This window comes from Panulirus ornatus, chromosome 36 (assembly GCF_036320965.1).
Source record: "Panulirus ornatus isolate Po-2019 chromosome 36, ASM3632096v1, whole genome shotgun sequence".
Classification (NCBI taxonomy): Eukaryota; Metazoa; Arthropoda; class Malacostraca; order Decapoda; family Palinuridae; genus Panulirus; species Panulirus ornatus.
In genome coordinates, this window is record NC_092259.1 from 9,548,014 (window position 1) to 9,568,778 (window position 20,765).

Sequence of the window (20,765 nt, forward strand, 5' to 3'; positions counted from 1 at the left end):
CTCCACACTTTTGCAAAGTATATTTACAGAAATCCCTTTCCCTAAAAAAAATATCTTTGATAAAACATCTAAAAATCATAATCCCTCAACAAGGACAAAGTAACCCCTTTCCCAACCCAGACTTAATCCCCACTTCAGAAGAAACATAACCATCTGAAACTATGTGTCTTAAGCATGTACAAGTTACACTTACTCATCTGCATCCTGGACATCACCCACCTCTGTGGCATTACACTCACCAATTCAACATATCACAAGACCTGCAAACCCAAGATGCAACTTCTATACTGAAGATAATGAATATTCACACCTCAAATATCCTGACAAAAAAAAGGTTAAAACTTCATAAGTATAGCTTATTGATAACAGATATGTTAAAGTGAAGAACTCACAAAATTACTGATTTTAGAAATGGACTTACTCAATTGCAGCCCGGTAAGTGTTGATAGCAGAGGGAATATCATTATCCAGAAGATAGAGTCTAGCAAGCATAGCAAAGGTTTGGTGGTGCTTGTTCACTTCCAGGGCAAACATGAGGTGCTCTCTTGCATCTTCATACTCCTTCAGGTGCATATAACAGACTCCTTAAAAAAGAAGAAAAAAATCTAATTATATCAACATATGCATATATTTACACTGTGAGAAAATGGTTAGATTAAAATGAACATTTCTGAATTCTTTTAAAGAAAGTTGTCCAGTCAGATTGGTTGAACCCTAATATGGAAAGCCTAACTACCCTAAATTTCTTAGGGTGGCCCCAAACAACTGTTAAACATGAGTCAGCCAATCACAGCCATCTGAAATAACCAAAACAGTTGACATATTGTTATCCCACTTAACTAGGGTTAGCTCACTCCCTGAATGACAGCTACCCATCAAAAAAATATTGGTATAATTAAGTCAGGTCCACACATATCCCACGCAATGATAGATGGGTAGCAAGTATGTTAGCTAATCACATTATAATGGTAAGTTTCACCTAAATTATGATGTAGCTCCCAGTCAGGTTTATTCAGCTTGTCCTCAGCTTGTAGATATGCCTCAACAGCTAGTTTGTGTCGTCCCAAAAGAAACCTGGAAAGATATTTCCGTTTCTGTAAATCACAAATCCAACACTATGCCTTTCATTCACAGCAAGTAACTTCATATACAATCACCTTCAAACACAGGTAACACTGAAACAGCAAGGAATATTGATCATTTATCAACATTTACAAATCTTATGCATGCTCCCTCAATCTGTCCTTAAAAACTATTGTAACAGGGTTTTAACTTAATACAGTTACCATTGTTTATGATAGTCATTTATTGATCACACTCAGATTATGCATGCACTGCATTCAAAACTTTTCTTTCCTTTCATACCTTTTCTTTCCCACCATACCTTACTCTTACTCTGTCTTTCCTTACACAATCAACCTTCCTCACACCAAATACTGTCATCTAGCTTTTCATTTCCAAAACATCCATTGTCTTCCACTCTTCTGCATTTGTAACCCAAGATCTGCACCTATACAGCATCACTGGAAGAGCTGTGCCACCAAACATACCCATCTTTACCCTCAAAGACAGACTGTGATCTCTCCTTCCACAAACTCCTTACTGCACCTAAGACCTTTGCCCCTCGCCTACCCTACGATACGCATCTTTCCATTGCTGCTTCCACTCACTTATAACTTAAAGCCTCCACTTCCTCTAGGTTCTCAAAAGTCAAACTCACACTGAGACCAATATGTCTCACACCCCTGTTAAACCACATAACCTTATCTATATCTACTTTAATTCTCAACTTCTTTCTTTCACACACTCTCCTAAACTCAGACACCAGCTTCTGTAGTTTCTCAACAGAGTCTTCCAATAAAGCTGTGTTATCTGTAAACAGAAATTGTCTGACCTCCCTGGCCCCCATCCACATCAAAATTTAGACCCACCTCTCTTCAAGGCACTCACACCCTTCTTTCCACCTCAGCCACATACAAAGAAAACAGCAATTGTGGCAGCACACATTCTTGGTGCAAACCCATCTTCATCTAGAACTGCTCCCTTCCTCCCTTCTAACTCACAAACACTTTATTCTCCCCATACAAACTCTTCACTTACTCTAGTGACTTTTTTCCACATCATATATTTGTAGCACCTTCCTCAGGAATTGTCTGTTAACCAAATCATACATTTTCTCAGATCCATTAATGCGACATACAAATCTCTCTCTTTCTCCATGTGTTTCTCAAACAAGTTCTTCAGAGCAAACAATTGGTCCACACACAGTATATCCTCATTTGGCCTTCCCTCTGTTCCTTCTTTAGGAAAGTAATAATACAGGAGGGAAGGGTTTCCAGCCTCCCACAACCACCCACTCTAGGTGCCTTATAGAACACACAGGACATATGTGGGTAATATTCCATACCCCATCCCAAACAAAAACCATCATTACAACAAGAGGAATTATCTAACTAATATCAAACTCAAGTATATTCACATAACCATCATCAGGCAAAAGAGGATTAATTGATATTACATATTACTACACAAGAATTTCTAATCATAAAAAAAAATCTCCACACAGAACCATAAAAAGGACTTATCTAATCTAACCACATGCCAACAAGATATGATCAGATATATGATAAACACAGTAAAAGGGAATCTTTAAGGAACACAAAACACAACTTGTACTTACAGAGCGCGAGCCATCTGTTTTATGTTTTCAATACTGCTTGGGTTGAGGATGTTGCACAGCTGGAATAACTCAAATGACTCTTGGATCTTCCCTTCTTGCCTCAATATCAAGCCCTGCAAGGGACAGACCATTCCCTAGATTAAAAAACATGAAAAAACTCCCATTGTATATATATGTGTTGTCAAAGTCCTACTTTGGACCTTAATGGTATACAAAATCAAATCAAGAAGCTACCACTAATTGTCAATTACACCACCATGCTGAGCTAATAACTATGACCAACTTCAAAACCACTGCATCCCAAATGAGCCCTCAGTGAATTACTAAATTTCTTGCTTCTAATTTACAAATTGTCTTGGAATCACCAATACAAGATGACAATAGTTAGGATATATGGAGCACTCTGATTATTATTTTTCATTACATGGATAGATAGGAGGCACTGTCTAAGGACTTCATACTCTTCAGATCAGAGATAAGGATTAAAAAAAAATTAATCTCATCTGGCATTAATAAAAATCAGACAATAAAATATGGGACATATGAACACATAATTCACCATCTTCTTTAAACTGATACTAGTCAATGAAATATGTTAAATCCCCACTTTCTTTTCACAATATTCTTAATCTATCAATATATAACATCACCTAACAAAATTTCTGATCAGAAATAAGTTCATAATCCAAAGAAGGGTAATCCAACATGCTTCCTTACTCTCAAGGAATGAATGAGATTAAGGATCATATCATAGGCACAATCACGCACTAGTACTGGCTAATAGTTTTAATTTTCAATAGAGAAATTCTAGTATTCACCAAACAGTTTTGTGCAAATAAGTTTTGCCATACGTATCATTAAAATTTTGCTTTTATGTCAGGAGCATCTTTTTCTTTTATTTTGTTTAAACAAAGTACAAAATTAGGATTGACTTTTGTAAAAGTTTTTCTTAGGTTCTGGCATCAGCAGAAAATGAAATGAATGCTCAAGACACAATAACAAAAAAACAATATAATGCGATATCACCTGAACATAGTTGGCATACTCGCACATACCACGCGTCTCCTCCAGCTGTTCTCGAATTAGCTGTTTGCAGTGATCAAATTCCTTCCTTACATAATGCAAATGGATCAACCAATTCCGGCGTTCTACTGTCTGAAGTTCAGGTGCTGAAATAGCAAAAATTTTCATAACTTGGCATTTCGTAAGACTAAATTAAGGTTATATATTCCCACTATATACAACCAAACTCTTTTAGAAACAAGGATTGTCATACGTCCCATTTAGGCATCTACATCATAAAAATAATATAATTGAGACAGCTTTATCAGAAAGAAGTTTAACTGCATAACGTTTCATTGGAGGAAAACATAAAAAACTTAGAATGAAGAAAATCTGTTGATGAGCATTAAAAACATCAAAGACTTTACCAGAAGAATCATTAACATTTTCTGAAAAGGTTTCAGAAAAGCCAATTTGTAGAACCAGCAAGCAAATTTCATGTTATATTTAAAATTCAAATACAGTACAGGTACATGCAAAAATAAGATAATTCACCAACTGTCAAATAACAAAACATAGATAACTGTTAAGTTTTCCCTGTTTCTGTTCACCTTTCCTTGGACGACTCTTTGCCTTAAGGGCAGAACCAGGGGGTGCAGTTGGTGTTGTCATCATTCCATTGACATGGGATTCTGGGGTTTCAGTCACAGGGTTCATGAGCGTACTTGATGGTTCAACCTACAAGAATGCAATAAATGAAATGTGACTACCCATAGTAAAACAACATTCTGAATATCAAAACTACCATAAGAAAAATCTGACATTACCATGAAAAAAAATCAATATAATTTTCAAATGTATATCAAAAGCCTGTACCACCTCAAGCTTTCATTCATGAGTCTTCCTAATGCCTTCTTCACACCTCATCTCTTCAAATATTAATTCTTTACTCTCTTTCTATTATCCTAATTCCAATCATACAAAATAAGTTATTCATTTCCAATTATCATATTCTGGAGGTGGGAGTGAGAAGAACTTCATACTGCAAGGTTCTTGCCCACTCTACATTTAAAACCTTCCCATTCACCAAAGCTCTCAGAGAATCTTCCATTCTTTTCCTTCGCATAACTGTACACTTAACTTCAGTTCCCACTTCCATCCTTACAAATGTCCACTCCCAGATACCAAAACTCCTTAACATCTAATCCTTCTCTACTCCAACTGATATCATACTGAGAGTGCCCATCTCTTTTGATAACAGCAATACTGCTCTTATTTGCATTTACTTTAGACATTTTTTTACCAAAAGAAGTCTTCCATTCTATCCAACTCCTCCTAGGATGGATGCATCCAACATAATAGCAGCATCAGCAAACAATAATTCAGGTAGCTTCAACTTTGTTATCTCCCAGGTTCAGTGGGACAAAACATTACTTACATATTCACAAAATGCTACCCATGCTTGAAAGACTTTTTCCATAGTAATTTAAACAATCATTTCACACCTTTCATCCAATTATCTAGCACACTCCCACTTTTCTAAGCTGCCATGTATATTTTCTAAACCCACTCAATAGTAGCTTTACCTTATATCTTCAACATCACACTCATTCCTAAATCTTTAACATCCAGCTTTTATATTCCAAAGTGCATTAATGCTCTTTTTATCTCCTCATTTTGTAATGCTTTCCTCCATTACCTAATCCTCTCAAAAAACTAAACAGTCAACAGGTAGAAGAAAGAGGGTACTAAAAAGACAGGGGTGATAAAATGGAGCATCAGTGTTATACTGATGTGAAAACATGGAGAAAATGGAAAAGGATGCTGTGTTAAAAGGTCTCTCATTTCAGTATGAAAGAAGGCCCCATGTTAAACTAGAGAATGAAAGGGGTTAATTAATAAGCAGCATCTCATTTCAGTAAAGTAGGAGGCCGTACATTACACATAACAGGGATCAGAAAACTCTGAGAACAGATTATTCAATTCAGATGCACTGATAAGAAAAAATGCATGCAACACAGTGGTACTTTGGAGAAACATAAGGGATATATATATATATATATATATATATATATATATATATATATATATATATATATATATATATATATATATGCACAGATAAAGATGGGACTGCACTGAAAATTCTGACACATCAATTATATGCAAATGTGTATGCATTTATAAATGCAAGTTGAGTCTGGATGAACATGCAAGGACTATGAAGATATAGAAGTCAAGCTGAAATGCAAATTGAACATCCACTGCATAATATCATAATAATCTCTGATACCACAAACACCTTATGAAGTACCAACTTATAAAAAAACAAGTCTTCATTCACCTTTCGATTTGGGTCCAGGCGCTCTGGTAAAAGAATAACCATAGAGCCACCTAGGCCATTGCTGTTCATCCTCTACTTGTAAGGGATCCTTATGATCTACGAGCTTAAATCCAAGTCTCCCTCCCTCAAGGCACATACACATTGGGTGACAACTGAGAAACACATCCTGTTTTGGTCAATACACTGCAAACTAAACGACATTGATTTCCAATTGCAAATCAACATTAGGCTTATTCAAGAAAAAAATAATGAACTGTATCAGTTTCTTAATCTAAATACTGTAAATATGCTAAAGATTTCTGAACACAAATTATTGTTTCAAATACGGTGTGAAAGGCTCAACACTGTTAAGGCTTGGCAGGGCCAAGAACGTCTACAGCTCATTGGAGTTTGGAGTGCTTTAATGGCAAGAATAAGTTGCCAGGTACTAGTAATCACATCATGCCACCTACACCACAAGATAATTTTTTATATGTTACACTGAATTAGCAACACAGCACAATGGCCTTGTATATGATCCTAATAATTCTTAGTATAAAAAAAAAGAATGGGAAGTTACAGCAGCTTAAAGAGTAGTTGGCAACCATTTATTGACTGATGGTCCGGTATGCCAGGCCCCACCTGAGCACATCAAATATTCAAGTCCACCAACACATGCACTGGGATTTTTGTTCCTTCACCACCTGCCTTTCACTACAAGATATAATGCTAAGCATAACATGAAATAAAATAAAGACAAGTAGATGATACACAGAAATCATACACTGTACATATGTTTAATACATCAAAATATATTTCATTCTCAAACATGTGTTCATATATCACATGGTTCCTCCTCATGAACCTGTGGTCTACAATTATGGGTTTAGGCATTATGTGAAGTATAATATAAATTACAATACTGTACTGATGAAACAAAAATTACTGGGAAGAGAAGCCTAAGCAAAATAAAGAAAAAGGGGGAAAAAATTGAGATGGAAAATATCCCCTTTAAAAAGAGAAATGTAGTTAAGAAAAACATGTATGAGTTTCAAAGTTTAATGGGGAAGGGAAAGAATCATATCACAATGGCCCACCCTTGATATGTCAGCAGTCACTATGTAGTAATATAATATGTGAAATAACTTGCTAACTAATATGTAGTCTTACTGTTGACAGAGTACTCATTCAGCCAATGTATGTAAGATTTTTCTAAAGTCTTGTATACAGTAGCGTCTACATTCACAGCCTCATCACTTAGCTTATTATAGTCTTCCAATACTCCACTTTTGTAGAAGCACTTCCTCATATCCTTTCCTTAGATTTTTGCCACAATTTCTTGTTATTTCCCTACTTCTCTCAAGAAACTATTTACCTTCAACATTTTTGATACTGATTAAGAAGCCTAAAAAGTGTCATAATCTCCCCAACACACACACACACACTTTTCTTTTCCAGTGTGGCTAATAAAGAGACAGGAACCCTTCCCTCAGGTTCAGTTTTCTAATTTCAGTTACTACCTTTATTATCCTCTGTTGTACTTGGTCAGATTTATATGGTTCTTCAAGCAGGAAAATCAAAAATGGGATACATATTCTATTCAAAAACCGACATGTGCAGTACATATTTTCCTTGACATTCTTTCATCCTTATACTTACTGCTGATTCATCTGCCATGCTGGGAGTCTATTAGTTGTCTAGAACTTTAGTCAGATCCTGGGATAAAGTTCCTAGCTGGAGTGCACATTTCATAGCTCCATAAGCTCCAAGATAGCTGTTTCTGAAAGAAACAGTTACACCTGGAATTCTCTTGTTCAAAGTCTGCCCACAGGATTCAAGAAATACACTATTTTGTTTTATGAGTCAATCAGATTGTACTTCTTTATAATAGAATGCCATTATGAAACAACAGCTTCAAACATGAACGGTTCTTAAAAATGGATCAATTACTATTCGACATAAAAACTTCAAAAAGATTCATATGTATTTCATTTGTAACTTTCGCAGGTTTGCATCTTTAAAAATAATATATTATACATTACAGTATAAATAAATTCATGGAATAATCAGAGAGCATTTTGACTTATGTATTTCTTTTACAAACTAACTATAATAAGATATTCAGAAAATGAGTTTACACGGGTATGTTCATGACTAGTGTTATATGACTCTGCCTGCATGGGATTACACCAAAGTTGAAAAGTCACCTTTGGCAGGGCTACATCATTATCAATGGATGAAAAGGAGTACTGTCTCATCAAGGAACTTCTCACTCCTAAAGGCTTCTTCATTTTCTTGTAAGTGGTTTGAAGCTGTAAGAGCCCATAAAAGGGATCCTGGGGTTACATATAATAATATGATAATACTCATGACAGATAAACTCAAGCCACTTTCATTATTTTTTCATATTTGATCACTGTTTCCCTAATCAACAAGGTAGCATCAGAAACATGAAAAAAGGCTGCATCCAATCACGTCCATTCTCTAGCTGTCATGTGTTATGCACTTTTATAAATAACACGTTGAACATCACATAAGAACTTCCCTAAAAAACGAATGTACATGAAGCAACTTAACTCTTTCTCTGCAAGTAAGGAGTTCATATAGACAATCCAAAAGTATGTGGAGGTTAATATCAATTCATTAACATATACAAGACTTATTTATCCTAAAAATTCTTTTTTTACCGAGTTTCACTTTTCTACTTCATGCAGCAACATTCATCACAAAAAAGTGTTTCACTGAATAATACAGTGACGTTCTGCTACACTGACAGACCTCTAGGAGTGTAACCCATCTCTTATATGAGGGCCCCTAGTATTATTATCATCATTATTACTATTTTCATTACTATATTTTTTCTATTATACTTAATCACTGTTTTCCGCATCAACGAGGTTTGCGAAAGGAAACAGAAGAATGGCCTACCCCCTCACATACATATACATAAATGCCCACACACGCACATATACATACATACTATTGTTGTTATCATTGCTATCATTATGATAATTACTATCATCATAATCTCTATTCTGCAAAATTTTCATTTCCTACCCATAACACACTTCAAAAAGTAATCATTGATGTTGCATCAACCAGTAATCATTAATGTTGCATCAACAAACTTAACTTTCTATTTTTTATCAACATATGCAAGGATGGGGACACAAACACGAAGAATAATATTTTCCACATCTCATCATAAGTATTCTGATTTGAATTAATTTATATTCATTTATTTTGCTTTGTCGCTGTCTCCCGCGTTAGCACTGAAAAGTATCAATGAAACAAAATGTACACCTATACTAATCCTACATTCTCACTCAAGTTGGATTACATAATATCTATTTATTATTTCTAAAGCAGGCTACAGTAGACACTCTCACCAACAGTATAATAATTTTGGTTATCAAGAAATTTTATCCAGTATCATCTTGTCATATGTATCTTCTTAAATGTGAAACAGGATAAAACAATGATTTATGAGCATCTTTTACTCTCACTGTAAGTTGTGAAATTCTGCCAATTCAAACTCAAAAGTGCTACCATGGCTTAGAAACTGCATCACTGTTTTCCAATTGGCCCTTAGACTATCAAATACAAAAAGAATGTTCAGGACTATATACCATATTCTCCCTAAGCATCAATGCTCTCCCCATGCACCTAAGTTCTGAATACCACTGAATATCACTAATATTCTGGAATATTGAAGTAGTGGTTGAAATACATCTGTAATATTGCAGAAGACACTGTTTGCTTATGAAATTTATGTTTATATCAACAGTTTGTTACTTTTCAGTATGTATTCATAAGAATTTGACTAACAATCTCTTGCCCAAAGATGCAACACCATACTTCCAAGTCTCTTACAATCTGATGTCTTTCAAGTGAGAACTACTTCTATGAAATCATAAACATCATAAGAGAAAGATATACCAAATAAAAAACAAGCAATAGGTCTAAGACACAAATAACAAATTCCAAGTGAGAGTGCATTACCAAGAGAACAGTACACACTGCACAGTCTGCTGTTGATATAATTCTCCTGGCACCACTTACTGTTGACATTTCTTATTAGCATAAACCCAACTAGGTACTGAAGCTTCATTTGTAAATACCCTTTTTCCATGTGTCTCTCCTGCTTCAAAAATATGTAAAGTTTCAATATGACATTCATTGTGCTATTTAGGGAGATCTCTCTTCCTCATACATGGGACTTTAAAAACAACTATACCTGTAAAAAAGAATCTGACCATCAGTTACCCCCAGTTTGACCAGAAGGCTTTAATTCATGCTAAATATGTTTTTCAGTTCTATGTACGATGTTGCAGACTACAACAGAGATTTTGATCTCCAAGTCAATCTAAATGGGACGGCTATGGGCTCACGGGGAAATAATAAGAAGGCTTACAGACCGTTAAGATAAAAAAAAAATAATGGCCAGAACACCACAAATGATTCTTGAGCCATAACATGACAATAACCTGTTGGCGTAAATTATGTTTTAATAGATAATATTCTACAGCCTATTTCAATTTACCTTGTGAAATTCTAGTACTTGTGCTCTTTATCTACATCTGGTGTACGGCTTTAAGTTTGCTGGAAGCCAACCTGAATAGACGGCGACAAATCCTGACAATGACACATGAACAAAGTTAATTGGCCTTAGCAGAGATTTTGTTTTGAATGGAATCCATGACAACGGGATACCGACCGCCAGCTCAACATTATTTACCTAGACCATCTGCTGTTGGCTTACCTCTGGATTAAAATATTTTCCATAAAATTCGGTGTGATTTCCATTAAAACCCCAATATATATATCGTACATATTGAGTCATTCACGTAAGGAATCAATGAATCCCTAAAATCTTACCAAAAGGGCAAAAAAGTCGAATGCGATTTCAGGAAGGTGTACAAGTGCTGTTTTACTCTCATGGGAACCCATCTCTTGAACATGATCATATATCAAAGATATTGAACTTTTGTATGCTGCCTACATTTCCTCCCCGTCACCTAGACCCCATCCCATGATTCGGGATGAAGCTACTGGATGTATGGAGGATGTATGTACCACTCCAGCCAACGTCATTATGATTTGCGGTGTAAACCTGTAAGAGATCATGGGTCCAGTGTGCTAGAGGCAGTAAAATCTAATTAACGTAAGAGATTATCAATTTCTCGGTTTTGCATACATCTGATCCATCAAATGAGGCCATTAGCTCAATTCACAACAACAACCGCAGGAGAGGATATAAGGAAATTAATCATATATTTGATCAGCAGTTCAGCTCTGCCCTGGTCACATGTAACGTGAATAAGATATCTCTTGTCTCCTAACTACGAATGGCATCAGAGGTTCCTCTTCATATCTATTGTCTAGCTACAGCATTTTCCCGGGCAAATAACAAGTATCTGATATGCTCACTGTTTCAGATAATTCTTGATTGAAATCTCTTGAAATACTCAATATCTAAAAAATGAAAACGGTTTACCTGAGTTTAACAGAAAAAAATCAGTTATATATATATATATATATATATATATATATATATATATATATATATATATATATATATATATATATATATTTTATACTTTGTCGCTGTCTCCCGCGTTTGCGAGGTAGCGCAAGGAAAAAGACGAAAGAAATGGCCCAACCCCCCCCCCCCCCATATACATGTATATACATACGTCCACACACGCAAATATACATACCTACACAGCTTTCCATGGTTTACCCCAGACGCTTCACATGCCTTGATTCAATCCACTGACAGCACGTCAACCCCGGTATACCACATCGCTCCAATTCACTCTATTCCTTGCCCTCCTTTCACCCTCCTGCATGTTCAAGCCCCGATCACACAAAATCTTTTTCACTCCATCTTTCCACCTCCAATTTGGTCTCCCTCTTCTCCTCGTTCCCTCCACCTCCGACACATATATCCTCTTGGTCAATCTTTCCTCACTCATTCTCTCCATGTGCCCAAACCACTTCAAAACACCCTCTTCTGCTCTCTCAACCACGCTCTTTTTATTTCCACACATCTCTCTTACCCTTACGTTACTCACTCGATCAAACCACCTCACACCACACATTGTCCTCAAACATCTCATTTCCAGCACATCCATCCTCCTGCGCACAACATAGCCCACGCCTCGCAACCATACAACATTGTTGGAACCACTATTCCTTCAAACATACCCATTTTTGCTTTCCGAGATAATGTTCTCGACTTCCACACATTCTTCAAGGCCCCCAGAATTTTCGCCCCCTCCCCCACCCTATGATCCACTTCCGCTTCCATGGTTCCATCCGCTGCCAGATCCACTCCCAGATATCTAAAACACTTCACTTCCTCCAGTTTTTCTCCATTCAAACTCACCTCCCAATTGACTTGACCCTCAACCCTACTGTACCTAATAACCTTGCTCTTATTCACATTTACTCTTAACTTTCTTCTTCCACACACTTTACCAAACTCAGTCACCAGCTTCTGCAGTTTCTCACATGAATCAGCCACCAGCGCTGTATCATCAGCGAACAACAACTGACTCACTTCCCAAGCTCTCTCATCCCCAACAGACTTCATACTTGCCCCTCTTTCCAAAACTCTTGCATTTACCTCCCTAACAACCCCATCCATAAACAAATTAAACAACCATGGAGACATCACACACCCCTGCCGCAAACCTACATTCACTGAGAACCAATCACTTTCCTCTCTTCCTACACGTACACATGCCTTACATCCTCGATAAAAACTTTTCACTGCTTCTAACAACTTTCCTCCCACACCATATATTCTTAATACCTTCCACAGAGCATCTCTATCAACTCTATCATATGCCTTCTCCAGATCCATAAATGCTACATACAAATCCATTTGCTTTTCTAAGTATTTCTCACATACATTCTTCAAAGCAAACACCTGATCCACACATCCTCTACCACTTCTGAAACCACACTGCTCTTCCCCAATCTGATGCTCTGTACATTCACGTGTTCATGAAATGTGGGGATAAAAGACAAAATTATCTATAACATACTTTCATGTCGCTTCCTAGCAGCTGCCCAGCAGAGTCCATAAGAAGACAGATGTGCAATTATGGGTTATGCTGAAACCTGGTCCTGAGACTTGTCCCTCACTGTTCAGAGATTCGCTTGTGTTGGCCTTTACTGTGATCAAGTAGATGAATATAAAATAAAATAAAATTGGATGTTTTCATTATGCAAACCATCCAACACTTCTAATGAAAAGTTCACTGTATATTATTAATGATTTTTGAGGAATTTTAAGAGAATTATATAAAAAAAAAGTAAAATGGGAACAAAGCTGCATTCACCAAACATTCAGTCATATACGAACACAGAAATATCCTTTGACCTTTGTAATGTTATATATATTATGTTTTTCAGATGACACTGTAGTTGGGTCAATTTAATATAACTGCCTGTATTCTGTCTCATCTTGGAACTGAAATTTGTGATTAGAAAAATCTAGAGGGATAAATTCTGTCATATATTTGACATACATAACTTTCTGAAATTCTTTTTATGATTAATTCTCTTGAGTGACGCTAAACTGAGAAGCATTAATATTCTAACTGCATCAGATAGTGCATTCATTGCCTTAAGCATGGTCACACTGAAAGAAGTGAATTAGCAATGTTTTACAATTGTCACCCTTAAGCAATAGCTCGTTTTCTCTCATCTATTATCAGTTTTCGTTTTAGTGGATCAACTGCTGCAAACTTTCTTGGTTTCTTGGCCATTTGGATGTTACCCCTGTCTTGCAAATATGCTCCCTCCACATTTTTTTTTCATTCCCGGGTATATCATGGTTAATATAACTTCCTTTTTGATTAGTTTACAAGTCCTATAAGTTCATTAAATAACACAGAAGCTATACATAGCGTGCGTAACTACGATTCTTTTCTTTTTATATCAAACGTTGTTCTGTCAGCTCATTCGAACACGACCAATTTGGATAGCAAAGGCTGAGTAATTCTAGTATGTTTCGGACAATTTCCGGATTTTGTCACACCAGACCAATGCTAAACCTAATCAACCTTCAATCTCGCCATGTCAAATCACCGATCAATGTTTTAAGGGAGCAATATAAGCCAACTTGGATTGGTTAATACAGAGGTTCAGCCTAACACGTCTTAAATGTCACTTTGACGATAGCCTCTCTAGACAAGCACTATATCAATTCTGATGGCATTACCTTTTCTGTATGCCACAATGTTGCTGCTCTCTCCCTCTGTTATAAAAGTAAAACTTGGGCCATTATTCTTGTAATCTATTTTCATATGTCCTTGCCACTAAGGTTTGGACCCTTGGCATGCATATAACTGATGCTTCACCACGATTTGTGTAGAGACAGTCACTCGAGGATCGACCATTGTGATGTACTATACTTCCTTTTCCCCTTGAACTGCTGAGCTGCGACATTTGCTTCCTTCTTTAAATTCCTTCAACCTGTGACATTCCTGATTTTCATATCTAAAAACACCTGCTGAACCTAAATTTTTTCGTCCTTATGTCTTTTCACCTATGGCCCTTGAATGGGTCACATTCTCCCTGTGCCATGTTAGTCACTGTAGAAATGGATATATATTCATTATTCATCAGACTGACGTGCAGCTTATGGTAGTTTTGCAACGAAATGCAAGATTTATTAAGGAAGGAAGGAAGGAGCAGTAGACTCATCTGTCTTACCCTTTGAATCATCTTTTTTCCTTTATACACACGGCATTGAGGCCTGAAGTTGTGACTATACCAATCATGCGTTAAGGATGTGTACAAGTGACATTTGGAGGCTGCATGTGCATAATTCATCCCATTAAATAGAGAATGGAGTACAATACAGAGATGACAATAGTGTAGTTTATAGGACAAAAAGTTCTTATTTATCATTATTATCCTAAATAAAACAGTTTGAAGATTTTCTTTCTTTATTTCTAGAGTACACAAATTTATAATTTAGATCAAATTCCCTTTATTGGGAGTTTTAGCCTTCCGTTGAAAGAAGTTGTTCTTCGGTTCACAAATTCCAAAATAAAAATGATTGTTCATTTCAGCAAGATAAATATCTTTCCCTATTCAGGTAGCCAAGTTTTACACAGGATGTCTTAAGCAATATTTTCTCTGAACACTCTGATGGCTTTATACAGGAGGCCTTCAGGAATATGTTAAAAGTAGATAACATCTCCAAGTTAAAGCTGATAACAAAAGCACAGTCATATGCATGCAACTTTACCTTCTATCATCTAATTTACACAGAATATCTCCTCTTTTCATATCTCTAGGTCATGATCTCTTTCCAAAGGCAAACTATCAACAACATTTTGAAGTAAATGAAATGAAGTAAAAGCACAAAAGAAAAGTTTTAAAAAATGTACAGAAGAGAGTAAGGTGGAGGACAACAACATAAAGTGTAAGGATGAGGTATGCGACAATGGAGAAGGGTATGAAATCGAGGTGTCTGAGGATGACTACAAAACTGGGCATGGGGGAAAGATACAAAAAGGTGTGAGGGAAGGCTACAAAGCAGGGTACAAGATGGACTAAAAGGAAGCATACACATGACAGATAACTGTAACAGGTGTACAAGAGAATTACAAAGTAGAATGCATTGGAAATGTGTAGGGCAGTTTGTACAGCATGACATTTGAGAAAGTATAAGTTTGGATTACAGGAAAGTGAGTACACGAGGAGTACAAGGGAGGGCTGCAGAGATTGTTCCATGCTAAGACAGTTCAAATTAAATGATGGTCAAAAGTCCATGCTGCAGTTATATCAGATTCCTACAGGCACAATTTAAATACAATGTTTAGCAAATCATCTCACTTCATACAACAGCATTTTATGTTATAGAGAGCAGGTAACTGTACAAATAAATTTCATACATGGCATTAATTCTATCCCTGCACAAAACAATTTAGTTCTTTCCATAATGAAAAAACAAAATATGTTAGAAGCCATTAAAATGAACTGCACATATACGAATTTTGATGAAAAATTTGTTCATTTGCTTGAGAGAAAAAAAGAGCAGCAAAATGAAATACACAGATGAACACAAGTTTCTGATTATCTGGGACCAACTTGCAACCATATCCTTAAGACAAAGGGCATGTAGTATTTGTGAGCAACTATTACCAACTGAACAAATCACTGGATCTACAGTGAAACAAGCTCATTACTAGTCATAGTTTGATTTCAAGCATAATCTCTATCACTCAAAATAGGCATAGCAATATGGTGCTGCTCTCATAATTCAAATAAATTAAATTAGGAGTCTATGTTTTTCTGATCACAATTTGGGTGACCAATTGCACACAAAAGAGTTTTTGTTACTGCTCTGATATGTCATTTATATTATTTTTTATGAAATCAATATAACAATTTGCAAGGCACTGGCAAACAAAGTCAGATATTGCAACAATGAAAATCAGGTTTGTGTTTATAATCATGCTTGTGTTTACTAAGAAAGTATATGAAAACTTTTTATCATTTTTGATGTAGCTCACTCTATGAGCAATGAGGTACATGATTTAAGAATGGAGAATTACAGGAATGGGTAGTAAATATATTAAAAAAAAACATACCTGTCTGTTTGCAGCAAAATTCTTATAGTTAATAACCAAAAATGTGCATACCTGTGTGCTTTTGGTCCATCCAAGGTAAGTGGGATAAAAATATCACAAAAAATGAATTAATGCAGGAGAATTATCATATATTGTGAATTAATCCAAGAGAAAACAGAGGTATGTCATATGAACAAAACTCTAATACCCACAGGTACCGTACTATACCAGATACCTAGTATGACTAGGATATATAAACATCCAAGTAATAAACATGGATAACTATGGAAAAGGATATCTTTAGCAATTATCTAATATTTTGTCTGTGAAGTAATATCACTATGAGTAATAATAAATATTACTGTTATACATAATAGTCCTTCATGACTGAGGTGCTCTGCCTGTAACTGTGGTGTAAAACATTGTTAATCAAAGGCAGGGCATTATTGGATGCCACTATATAAAAAAGAGACAAAAAGTGTTCCTTGAACTACCATCTAATTAGCTTTATGTCAGTGTTAGGTGAAATGACAGAAAAAATAATACAAGATAAAATTGTCGCACTTCTAAAAGAACACAAAATTATAATGGACAACCAACATGGTTTCCATCATAGAAGATCCTGCTTGATGAGTTTCCTGGAATCTTTTAATGTTATTTATCAAAACTGGGATGAAAAATTACCATCTGATGTAGTATATTTAGATTTCCAAAAGGTTTTCGATAAAGTACCTTACAAGAGACTTTTACATAAACTCAAAGCACTCGGAATCAGAGGAACTCTGTACATGGATCAGAGACTGGCTTACTGGAAGAAAGAAGCATGTAGTATTAAAGAGTGAAGCCTTAGATTGATTAGAGGTGATGAGTGGTGTGCCACATGGGTTGGTCCTAGACCCAATTCTTTTCATCATATACATTAATGACAGAACTTGGTCTCATATCTAAGATCTCCAAATCTTTGGTGGTACTAAACTATGGGGTAGAACTGTAAACAGGCAGCACTGCGAAATGATTCAAAGATAACTTAATAGCAGAGTGGTCAAACAGATGGCAAATGAAGCTTAAAGTAGACAAGTGTAAAGTTATGCACTTTGGAGATAAGAATATGCATTACAATGACAAACTAATCAGAAACTTTAACTACAGTTAATGAAGAAAAGGACTTTGGAGTTGTCATTTGCAACAATCTGAAATACACTAAATAATGTTGAGCAGCAAGTAAAAAATGTAACAAAATGTCAGGAACATAGATTATAAGACACCAAAAACAAGTCTCATACTTTATAATTCTCTAGTAAGACCACACCTTGAATATGCAATCTAGTTTTGGTTCCCAAACTATAAAAAAAGACGAGGAAAAATTGGAACAAGTAAAAAGATATGCAACAAAACTGATCCCATTCTTTAAAAATTTGGCATAAAAAGAGAGGCTAAAAAGACTGGATCTCTTCTCCCTTAAAAAATGTAGCTTTCACAACTTAATCCAAGTGTTCAAAATTCTAAGTAAGTTCAATAAAGTAAACATGAGCATCTTTTCAAAATACAAGAAAATATGGTTAAGGGTCTAATGGAATAAAAATCAAAGCTAAAAGATGTAGTACAAACGTGGGAAAAAGCTCCTTTCCCTAAGGTGTGTTGAGCACTGGAATAAGTTACCTTCAGACGTAGTGAATGCTAAAACTATCTATACCTTCAAAAGTCATTTTACCCAATATTTGATAAATCAAGGTATACTTTGAGAAAACGCCAGAAATAAACGTATAAATGACAGCAGTAATGGGGACACTAGGTTAATAAGCAACAGCAGGGACTCGGTGATAGCTTAAAAAAGTACTGAGTGGAATTAAATTTTTTTGTTAATTCTTTTTCAGACAACCCAGCCATGGGCCATTCAGGACTCCTGTTGTCTGTCTTTCTCATGTAAACACTAGAAAATTCATACAACTTGTCATAATAAATGAAAACTTTTCATATGGATGCTGTAAATATATATCAATGTACTTTTTTTGTACTGAATTGCCTTTCCCACCTTGGTGAGGTAGTGTCAGGAACAAATAAAGAATGACCTCAAACATGTCCAGTCTCCAGCTGTCATACATAATGCACCACATCAGGGCCTACTACCCAACACCAAACTCAACAGACTACTACTCCATGGTTTATCCACACAATGTATTTAACAGGCTTTAAAAACAGTAGAAAAAAGGTAAAATATATTGAACTGCATATGCCTAAGAATGTCATCATATGTACAACCCTTGTCATAGTATTACTTATTTCACTAATTCCTGCCCCATGAGTACCTTCTATCTTTATAAGGCTCATACATCATTCAGGAAGCCAGCCACTTCCACCGTTTAAACCAGAGGTCATAAAGCAGTATTGTTGTGTGTGAATCAATGAACAGAGGATGGAAGGCAATTGAGCAATAAGTGCTTGCCATCTTCATTATGTTAGTTCCATCACAGTCCTGGAGGGTCTTAGGGTATGGTAAAACTGTGTTTGTAGTTTTGCAGTGATGGTTAATGCCTGAGCACAGACAGGTAAGTGACTCATTTTTTTGTCTGGGGAGTGTCGCTTCTGATGGGTGTATCTTTGGTGGAAGATTTTAAGACTTGAGTTGGGGGCAGTTGTTCAGTTTACCAACTTATTTCTGTGTTTAATTTCATGGGGGTGGGGAACCTAAGAGAAGGGTTGTTGAAATGTAAATCAGAGGTAAGCTTTTCATTTCTTCTAGGCAGAGATGATCTTTGTTCCATTGTGTAGGTGTTAAGTGTTTCTGGTTACTAAGCCAGAGATTGTTCTGAATGCACTATTTTAGCAGCTTTGTTATATTTGTTTTTAAGAGGATGGACAACCAGGCAGCTGTGGCATAAGGTAGAGAAGATGAACTGTTTGTAGAGGATTTTAAGGGATTCTTCTTTTTTCAAAATCTGGTGCCAGTTACTGTTTGGATGGTATTCAGTTTGTACACTGCTTTTGTGTAGCTGATGTTGATGTAGAAAGTGGATGCCATTTGAGTGTTGTACTTGATATCTTGAATGGTGTGAGCTTTGTTCATTGGGAGTTCATGCCCATTCAAGATGATCGAAGGGTATGTGTTGGATTTGTGTCTGTCTGGGGTTATAAAAGTGACTGAAACTTCTGTGGAAATGCAGACACTCTGTTCTCTGGGAACCACTAATTAAACAGTGTATTACAGTGCTACATGTTTGCTGTTGCTTGGTGGTGTCAGGGTTTTGTGATATTACTGTCTGTTGCTTGGTGGTGTCAGGGTTTTGTGATATTACTGAGTGGTTATTCCATATGAAAGGACTTTCAATGTTATGCTCTGCTCGAGGTAATGGGAGGTTGTGTACGAGGAGATTGAAGAGGGATTGAGAAAGAATTGCTGCTTTGGGAACTCCATTGTAGCGTTTATATGCTTTAGAGGTAAAGCCATTTCCAGTGACTTTGCTGCAGAAGTCAGCTATGAAAATGGCCAACCAATTCTGCTCATTGTTATGGAGGTGGATGTTAACTATCTTCTGTACATGGATGTGTCAGGGAACAGTGTTAAATGCTGTGCTGATGTCTATTGCCACTAGAACTGTGTGGGTGAGGGGTGTTTGGTTCACTGAAGTCTTTTAGAGTATGTTGAGCAAGGTTGGGTCTAAGGCTATGTTGTGTGGGTGAAAGTAGGAGGCTGTAAATCTGTTTTGGATCAGTTTTTCTGAGTTTGGGTACTGAGGACAAAAGTAATATAGGGCAGTAGGTGGTGATGGAGTTGAGTTTTGAAACATCTCTATGAACTTAAATTGCAAATGGGCCAAAGTGTTTTCAGTAAAAGTCTGATGTGTTGTCTGAACATTCACAAAGATATGTAGACATTAGTTGGCAGTAATTCTGATAAACTATGTTTGTCATATAAACATGGATACCTTAAATAGTGACAGTCACAAATATGATTCCTTCTGTACAAAATTAGCATCAAGATATTACTTAAATCAATTTCATACAATTTGGTCTTCATTTAAAATCTTTTATACTTATAACTCTTTTACAGTTTTTCACGTTAGATTATTTTGGCAGTATTAGCATAAATATAAGCAAATGAAATTCATACCCATAGTTTATCATTTTCAAGAAAAAACTATATCTGCAACCCCTTGATTATTCA

The 20,765-nt window shown here is 36.0% G+C and overlaps 1 protein-coding gene across 5 annotated transcripts in view; it reads right to left on the reverse strand.

Moving 5' to 3' along the window:
• Window positions 1-10,720, reverse strand: part of LOC139760317 (BBSome complex member BBS4-like) — a 30,266-nt gene extending 19,546 nt beyond the window's left edge. Inside the window, exons 1-7 of one of the 5 annotated variants that reach the window (XM_071683317.1) lie at window positions 10,549-10,720; window positions 7,665-7,785; window positions 6,027-6,178; window positions 3,707-3,849; window positions 2,681-2,793; window positions 980-1,074; window positions 422-584 (exon numbers count right to left, since the gene is read on the reverse strand). In XM_071683317.1, the coding sequence (XP_071539418.1) occupies window positions 422-584; window positions 980-1,074; window positions 2,681-2,793; window positions 3,707-3,849; window positions 6,027-6,178; window positions 7,665-7,675 (677 nt within the window). In that variant the 5' untranslated portion in view covers window positions 7,676-7,785; window positions 10,549-10,720. Of the gene's footprint in view, window positions 1-421; window positions 585-979; window positions 1,075-2,680; window positions 2,794-3,706; window positions 3,850-4,293; window positions 4,421-6,026; window positions 6,617-7,664; window positions 7,786-10,548 lie in introns of those variants that run through there. The other 4 variants (XM_071683318.1, XM_071683316.1, XM_071683319.1 and 1 more) reach the window with 4 other exon arrangements.
• Window positions 10,721-20,765: the final 10,045 nt, after the last annotated feature.